This window comes from Haliotis rubra, unplaced genomic scaffold, assembly GCF_003918875.1.
Source record: "Haliotis rubra isolate DU_JTF1 unplaced genomic scaffold, ASM391887v1 Scf513, whole genome shotgun sequence".
Lineage (NCBI taxonomy): Eukaryota > Metazoa > Mollusca > Gastropoda > Lepetellida > Haliotidae > Haliotis > Haliotis rubra.
The window spans coordinates 529,373-538,836 of record NW_025767206.1 but is presented as its reverse complement, the minus strand read 5'-3'; the positions used below and the strand labels follow the sequence as shown (position 1 = coordinate 538,836).

Sequence of the window (9,464 nt, the reverse complement as noted above, 5' to 3'; positions counted from 1 at the left end):
ACAGAAATTGTTCATCCATACGTCATATCCTTTAATTATTCAACATGATTGTTATTATTGATAAGGGAGGTCATTTTTTTATTTTCTTTGAAAAACTTGTTAGAGGGGTGCTGATGTTTAAACAATGCACAAAAATCTGTTTTCATAGATAGATTGGTAGTAGGCCACTCACCCAAGGCCTGGGTTCAATATTTCGTACGGTTGCTCAGGGGAGGTAACTGATGCAAGAAGGCTTATGTGGAATACGGTGATGAAAAAAGGCTTCAAGGTTTCTGACCATGTTGTTTAAATCATTGGACCAATACTTTTAATGTCCGGTTTAAAAAATGTTAATTACTGGGGAAAAAAAACACTGACAAAGGGGTGAGGGCCTAGATTTTCAAAGCTCTCTTAACGCTAAGATAGTTGTAAGTTAATGTTAATGTATGGCACTTACGACTATCTTAGCTCTAAGAGAGCTTTGAAAATCTAGGCCCTCACCCCTTTGTCAGTGTTGGTTTTGTGTAGGCCCTGTTCTGTAGAGTGAAAGGCCTGTGAAAGTCTTGCCCTATCATGCTGTCGTATAGACTTAATCTTCTCTTAGGAACGAGCATTCCAGATGACATACTCATGTGTGAGAAATAGTGAATGATTTTATATGGACTTTGTGTTTTGTGTGTGATGTGGTCTTCAGTTTTGTAACATTATTTATGTCCGTTGCTCTGTACATGTTGTCAGAACTTCCAATCTTCCATAGGGCAGTTGGTTAGTCTAGTGGTTAAAGCATTCACCTGTCATGCATAAAGTCTGGGTTTGAATCCTTACTGGGGTTTTTATGTGAAGCCATTTCTGGTATCCCTGGTTTGATATAGGGCGGTGGGATAGCCTAGTGGTTAAAGTGTTCGCTCATCACACCAACAATCCGGGTTCGATTCCCCACATGGGTCCAATTTGTGAAGCCCATTTCTGGTGTCCCCTGCCGTGATATTGCTGGAATATTGCTAAAAGCGGCTTAAAACCAAACTCACTCACTTTGACTAAAACAATTCAGGCCGATACCGTGCTCCTTCACATGTACTGCTCAGAACAAGTTACAAAACCAACCAGCCATGACACATCAACTGGAGTCATTTGAAAAAGATCAGATGCACTTTAACTTCTTCTGAAAAGAATAGGATACTTTTAACACACATAAATGGGATAATTTATTTACTGTGGCATTGTGCTATGACATATGCAATCGTCAGATGACAATATCAGAGTCAATCTTCATCCATCATAATAAATCTCAATCACCTTCATCATGCCCACAAATATAAGATGTATGTTGATAATAAATGTTATTGTAAATTAGAGAAATGGAATTATGTGCATGTATAATATAATGGTATACGTGTCAAGTTTCTTAACATAAAGATTATTGTACACGATATCAATGTTTGTCTTTTCTTAATGCTTGTTGATTTTTTAATATAGTCATTATTTGATGAAATTATAAACTATTATAAATGCATTTTATAAACAGCCAATCAACTCAACTCCCAATCAACAAGGATTAACGCCATCGAGAACCAAGCAAATCCAGTGATCAGTATTGCAAGCAATGATTCCAGCTGTGAAAATCTGGCTTAGAAATGGTCTTCAGCAACCCATGCTTGTCGTAAGATGCGACTGGTTGGGTTGGTCTGATTCGATGACTCGACTGATGCATGTCATCATACCCAAATTGCCTACAGCTATGTTGATGTCAGTCAGGGGCGGGGTAGCCTAGTGGTTAAAGCGTTCGCTCGTCACGCTGATGGCCCGAGTTTGATTCCCCACATAGGTAAAATGTGTGAAGCCCATTTCTGGTGTCCCATGTCCTGATATTAATGGAATATTGCTAAAAGTGGCTTAAGTCTCAATCATTCGTTCATTATGATGTCAGTCACTGGATTGTCTTGTCCAGATTCGATTATTTTCAGACCACCGTCATATGACTTCCTTAAGTGGCATTTAGAAGCTGGTATGATGAAGTGGAACACTTTTTATGGATAGACAACTTCTTTGTTGCAGTAGTAGTTGCGACGTTTCGGTGTAGATCCTAACACCGTTATCAAGCAAATGATACACAACATTTGCACAAGGAGAAATATATACATGGCGGGTATTGGGGCAGGATTCTAAGGATTATTTTCTCTATAGTATTTCTATTGACCCAACTGATGATTGTCAACAGCTTTATATCCAAATACATGAATACACAAAGTGGTCAATTTTCTTTTCAAACTTCAATAATTATGAGAGCAAGTGTTCAATTGTTCACATTTGTACAATGTGTGAAGCCCATTTCTGGTGTCCCACGTCATGACATTGCTGAAATATTGCTAAAAGCGGCATAAAACCATACTTGCATTGGAAGCAAGTTCACAAAGATCAGTTGATAAGAAGCAGAGGCTTTGACAGTTTCAAACAGATGACACATTATTTGAACGACAGGCTTACGTAGAATTATTTACTGTTTCAACAAAAAAAACACTCAACCATCAAGACCTGGCTTGACAAATCACAATGAGTGTCATTGACCACAGTCGACTCTTGTCCCCCAGAGTTCCAAACTATGTCTGTGACTGTTTCAAACAAACGACGCACTATTAGACCAACATGATTACATGAATATTTGACTGTTTCAACAAATAACTTAACCATCAAGACCTTTGCTTCACAAATCACAATGAGTCGCATTGTCGACACTTGTCCCCGTGAGTTCCAAAACAGATGATCAGTATGAGATTACCACTAGAACAGATCAATTGTAACCATCCTGATGTCTGAGATGTGCTGGATTACTGATGTTCACCATGGCCTAAATCACACAATAGCTGTCTCTTCATGACCTCCGGGAATGGCCCACCACTCGTGGTGGCGCGTGGTCTTGTGCACAGAGCTCAGGTCACAAATCAGTTGAAGTTATGCAACGTCGAGCTCAGACAATCCTTGGATGGGTGACTGTGTTTGGCAGCCTGACTCCTGAGAGTTTCTAGGACTTCAGTCCTGCCCCACAACGAAGCACATGTGATGCATGTGGTCTCACCTTAGGCAAGTGAGTTTGCTCAAATTGCCTCTGTTCACCCAGCAGAAAATGGGTACCCGGTGGGATAAAGTCATGTGACTATAACCTTCTAGCGCTAAACAGGCAGCTTGGGTTATCCGGGTAATAAGAATCAGATTCTGATTAAGCGCCGCGAGCAATCACTTGGTGTTTGGAGACTGTGCACTATAGAAGATGACTTTTTTTTATGACCTCAGTCACATAACAAGCTGTTCCACATGACCTATACAAATTTGAGTACACCTTGGTCTTGCTTACAGAGTCCACCATGGTCTCAAACAGCTATTTCACCACAGCTTCAGTCAAACAGCAGAGAGTACAACATGGCCTCATACAATTGAGTACCCAGAAAATTACACAACCATATTATTCAAACAGCAGTGAATATACCATGGCCACAGCAAACAACGAGTCATTGGCGTACTTGACGCTCAGGAATGAGTCGGAATCCTTGTTCCACAAACATCTGCTCCCGAACTGCATCCCCGATTGCTCCTTGATGTTGCCGATGCTCACCACGGCAACCAGCTTGTACTGGCCGTTCGACAACGGCTTGATCTTCTCCATAATAGTGCCAGCAAGACTCTTTGAAAGACGGATACAAGTCTCAGCATTGTACCTCACATCCTGAAGACAGGTTACCATAGCATCTTCCACTGTCTTCTCAATGGTGTCTGGGTTTACCTTCTTTGGAATTGGTTTGCTGGCCCCTGGAATCGGTGGCATCCGGACGCTACGGTTGCCAGACTTGGATTTCCTCTTGGTTGGTGAGCTTTTTCTCAGGTCTTCAAGTCTAAATGGGCCGTTCTGGCACATGGTTGAATACATTGGGACAGGAAGTGAGTTGTCTCCCCTTGATTGAGGCATCCTGTGGCCGGACAGGCCTTCCATTGTACAGTGACAAGGATATTGGGTATATTATATCTGATATGAACAGTCTTAGAGAGTAGAATTATAAAACCTTGTATTTGCAACTGAAGTCTTAAAAAGGCTCAGCGGAGAATGATCCTAAAGAAAAGTGACCGAGTTAAATGTTATGCTCACAGACAAGCAAAGTCAACCCTAGCCACTTGATTGAAGCTTGTTCAAATATACTTTCATTTTGCCTTTAGACACCAGTTGTTTTAATCATACACAAAATATGTACTGGATAATACTCAAAACAAATATAGGTCAGCAGACTAAATATCTCAGATTACTTTTCAAGAAAGGATCATCCGTGTTTGATGGAAAAGGAGTAGAAAAGGATTTGTCCAACGTATTCAATCGCAAATGTTCTGAGCATAGGCAGTACTGAAAATAGCACTTAAAAATATATGTAGAGCAATTCAAGTATTCCCTTTTGTGGTACTACAGTTAATAAACAAGCATTTCCATGTAATTTTGGCAAAAAGTTCATCCCTAAGACCCAAGAAATAACTCTCTTTCTGAGGGTGTAAATCTCACACATTAATCTCAATATTGGTCATCACGCAACACCTAATCCTAATCGTATCAAATAATTTACTGTTCCCCAAATTCCATCCAGGAAGTCAACCACAAGTTTCATAAAGTTCAAAGTTTCCCAGATCACATATTTGTAAATTCCACACACTGGAACAGTTCTATTTAACATTCCTCGTTTTTGTCTTAGTACACATAAATCTTGTCCTTTAATCTGGCGCTGTCTACTGCTGAGAGACGCGTCCCAAGAAGGAAGCTAAGTGTGATCACAAGCTATCACCATCAGAACTTGATGTATTCATTTCTACAAAGGATAAAACATTTCTGGGATAATTTCATGGACTGTTTTTTTCTGTAAAGAGGACTGAATTGTTCTTGGATTATTCACTTGAATCAGGTTTTCCTGGACAATTTTCTTCCTTCAGAACAAAACAGCATTGTGGAAGAGTACTGGGGTCAGCTCTTGAATAAGCTCACTTCAATCAGGATGTTCTCAACAATTTTCTTCCTTCAGAACAAAACAGCATTGTGGAAGAGTACTGGGGTCAGCTCTTGAATAAGCTCACTTCAATCAGGATTTACTTGACAATTTTCTTCCTTCAGAACAAAACAGCATTGTGGAAGAGTACTGGGGTGAGCTCTTGAATAAGCTCACTTCAATCAGGATGTTCTCAACAATTTTCTTCCTTCAGAACAAAACAGCATCTGAAACAGTATTGTGAAACAGTACCTGATTGCTCAAGGATCAGCAGTCCCTGGATAATTTGATTCTTCAATACTGTGGAACAATTCCCTTGAATCAGGACACCAAGGACAATTTGTTGTTCAAGTGCACACTCACTAACTATGGGTTAATACTTGCTCGTCTCTCACGTTACTGGACGCTATACAAAGCAGATTCTTCTTTGAATTGTCTTACACTTGTCTGACCACATCAAGCACTGGACACAAAGGACAATTTTATGAGTGTTGTTCAACTGTACACTTGCTTGCACTGGTTTAATACTTGATTGTCTATCATGTTACAAGCAGATTCTTCCTTAAATTGTCACAGTCTGACCATGTCATGCACTGGATATCAAGAACAATGTTATGGGTGTTGTTCAACTGCATCTACACAGCACTGGGACACTAAGCCATCAGTTCCTTCCCAGGGTCACATCAACACAGGTCACATCAACACAGGTCACATCAACACAGGTCACATTTAACCAGCATCCGAATCCAAATTTAGCAATCCCAATCAATGAAAATGTACCTTGAACAATGTTTGACACTGCTCCAAGCCTCGTCCTGCAAGGGACCAGAATGGTTGTGTTCAGTGTGTGAACACAGAAACGATGTTGATGTGTATGAGATCCAGGTCACTGAAATGGTCAGTGGTAACTCGACCTGTAGTATCAGACTACAGTCTGACCAGGTGTGGACAGTGTCCAGCTCGTTACTAAGCTCAGGTGTAGCAGTATCTAAGGCTTCTGGATCAACACAGTTTTTAACCTGGATTAACACAAATACTAAGCTGGATTAACACAAGCTTATCTTAAACCCTTTCTCCTTGAACTCATTTTTGTTGAGGAAAGCAGAAAGCATTGTCTCAAATCTCCCTAATAGTCTTTAATGATTGTTTATTGGGTTTTCTCGTTAAAGGTGTGAGGTTAAGAATGTTACATTTGTTTTAGTTTGCTTCTGTTTTAATGATTTATATGAATCTTTTTTGTATATATGTAATTGTCTCAAATCTCCATAATAGTCTTTAATGATTGTTTATTGGGTTTCCTCGTTAAAGGTGTGAGGTTAAGAATGTTACATTTGTTTTATTTTCCTTCTGTTTTTATGATTCATATGAAATATTTTTTATGTAATTAAAAATATGTGGGAATTCTCGTTAAGAAAAGGTTTTAAGAGATTGTCATGCATGGGGTGGTGGGGTAGCCTAGTGGTTAATGCATTAGCTCGTAAGGCCAAAGACCCGGGTTCGATTCCCGACATGGGTACAATGTGTGAAGCCCATTTCTGGTGTCCCCTGCCATGATATTGCTGGAATATTATCAAAAGCGGAATAAAACTAAAGTTAATGGTTACTAAATTGATTGCATGTCATTGCAACCTGGTTGTAAAGACCAAATTTCCTGATCAATCACTGGATTATCTGGTCCAGACGTGAATATTTAGACTGAAGTTGAGCACTTGTGTGTTTGTGCATGCATTTGGCTGTAAGTACTCGTGAGCGAGGAAGAATCTTTGCTAAGTTAGTGATGAAAAAGAAGCTAGTGCTGTCGCATATTTATTATGATACAGTACAGTGAGTGAGTGAGTGAGTGAGTTGGGTTTAACTCTGCTTCAAACAGGAGGAAGGCTAATGGCATGTGGTCCTGTCCTTAGAGCTAAAATATAGCATTCTGGATACATTATAGCCTAACTTATTAATAGTATAAAAATGTAATATATTACTTTTTAAAAATGAAGGTGTTGAAATGAATGTCTTGTTTATTTCACATTTTGGAGTTATTTTCAAACAGTTGAATAAATTTGACAATTTGTATAGATGTTTGCTTGTTTCTTAGAAAATGTAGACCCTGTGGTCCAAGACTGGTTGAAGTATTCATTGTCATTTGTGTAATAAAACATATATGAGAGGTGGACCTATTACAGATTGTGTTGTTGTATCTGTAGGGTACTTGTTGGACTGTATTTCATGTTGTGGTCTTGTGCTCTTCTAGCATACATTGCGTGTGGAGTTATAAACTTCATAATTATGTACTTTATAATTATAATAATGTCTTTATAAATATGGAAAACAAACATGCATATAAAAAAACAGAAGTGTATTTATTTCTGAGATCATATACACAGACTATATACAGTTGGTAAGGTGTACAGATCTTTCATTGTTATACTGAACGCTATACAGTGAAAACTTCATTCAAAACTCACTACAGATGAACCTCACTAATACAGACACCTAACACAACAATGAGACAATGTCTTGAATAATCAAGATCTGTTTGTATATAAAAAATAAACTTAATTTCCTCACCACTCCCCTTACCCCAAATTAGTAATCCTGAATATTTGGGGGAATGGTTTCATCAAATTTTGTGCTTCACTGCAAATGTTTTTTTAATAATGCCTAATTTATTACTTTAGTGGTTGATATTGTGAGCACTGATGCATGATGGCACGTCATCAACTGATGACGCCTATGTAATTATCTGCGACATATTGCTCAGCGTCCAGGTTGTTATGAGCTGCTTCCCCAACCATAAAATAATGGACACGATTGGTGCGATTCTTTAACCATAGGAGAGCCATTTGTTGGAACCAAACTGATAAAAAGTTAAGGAAATCTGTTAGCATACAAACAGTACAAATCGGACGGTGTTCTTAGTCTGGATAACAAGGATTAACAAGGTTTCACAGTATTCAGTGTTAGTGTTCATATATGCAATGAAAAAACATAAAAAATAAAACAAAAAGAAAACATATATACTGAACAGCAAAAGAAAGGCAAGTTTCGAAAAAATGAAATCTCATAAAAGTAAGTGTTCAGGTTTATGTCTTCTATTTAAAACCTTCACGAAAAACCAGAGTTGCGTTTCTTTTGCTGTTCAGTATACATTGGTACACATGGAATGAAGAAAATTCAAATTTCTAAATATTCAAAATCAAAATATCTTGATTTCAGAATACCTAAATCTCACACAAAATATACATGGAAAAAAGAGTATCACAGACATGGTTCCAATACAGGACCTGATTTGATTATAGTGAAATTAGTGATACTACAACAGCAAACAAATACATCATGCTACTTGGGTGCTATACTCCTCAGGAAGTTGAGAAAACTTTTAATGGTACATTTCTACACAGTCTGGTTAAGAACAGTCTATAGCCTAGAGCAAGAACTCTGTTAATGGAATCTGATGCATTATAAATGGGTTATTAATATCATATCAGTTATTATAATCTTTTAGTAAAGCTCTCTGAATGCTCCATTAGCAGTAACACATTCTACAATGACCTATTGGAATCTTGCATTGGGATCGGTCACACACAGTATCAAATCAGCATCTTGCTTCATCCCAAAGGGAGATAAACATGCTTGACCCAACCTCTTTCTGAAACATGGTTGTCAAACAACCATCTAGTCATGTTTAAGATCCCCCAAAAATCGGAATATTTTTTATCAATTTGGGCATGGGCTGGCAGTAGGAAATGAAGACTGACTGACTGAGTTTGGTTTTACTCCGCTTTTAGCAATATTCCAGCAACATCACGGCGGAGGAAATGAAGAGACCTAGATGGCTTTCATATCTTGTGAATGAGTATGAGAGGTTGGTTTAACGCCATTTCGAACTGTCTTCCAGTTTGTCGTGGTATGTCAGAATTATGTTGGAGGAGCCTCTCAGTGCTGCAACACTTAAACAATTAGCCTTCAGTATTTGAAACTCTTGAGAACTGATAAACTACTTAAAGTACAAAGAAACAGTTTATAGTATTGCAAAACATACTCCACCCTCAATGATGAGACCAAATAAAAAAAAAATGTTGTGGCTCCGATTACACTTTAAAATTTAGGGTAGGTAGGAAATTTTTTTTTACATATTTGTTTTAGAAGGAAAGTACAAACTAATAACACATGTATCAGTAATTGTTTATTCAGTCAAGCTTGCGGCCATCATATCAACTTTCTCTATCAGAATGACTGATATCTGTTGGTGCCGGGAAAACATAGTGGTATCTGAAAGCTTATTTTATTCAGACCGCTTAAAAAACATGGTTGGCACCAGAATTCAAGGGTCGGTCAGGTAATCGGAACCACAACATTTTTTTATTTTAAGCCTGAATGATAATGTTCATCGGTTTCATATTTTGGATATTTGAATGAGAGAATATTGCAACCTTGCTATGATGACTATTTGAGAGAATTCACTCATATTTAATGCATTCC

The 9,464-nt window shown here is 38.2% G+C and overlaps 1 protein-coding gene across 1 annotated transcript; it reads right to left on the bottom strand.

Annotated features, from left to right (window-relative positions):
* Positions 1-3,282: 3,282 nt before the first annotated feature.
* Positions 3,283-4,336, bottom strand: LOC124292328 (dynein light chain Tctex-type 5-like). Its single transcript, XM_046729397.1, has one exon. It carries the CDS (start codon positions 3,959-3,961, stop codon positions 3,437-3,439), a length of 525 nt encoding a protein of 174 aa, XP_046585353.1. The 5' UTR covers positions 3,962-4,336; the 3' UTR covers positions 3,283-3,436.
* Positions 4,337-9,464: the final 5,128 nt, after the last annotated feature.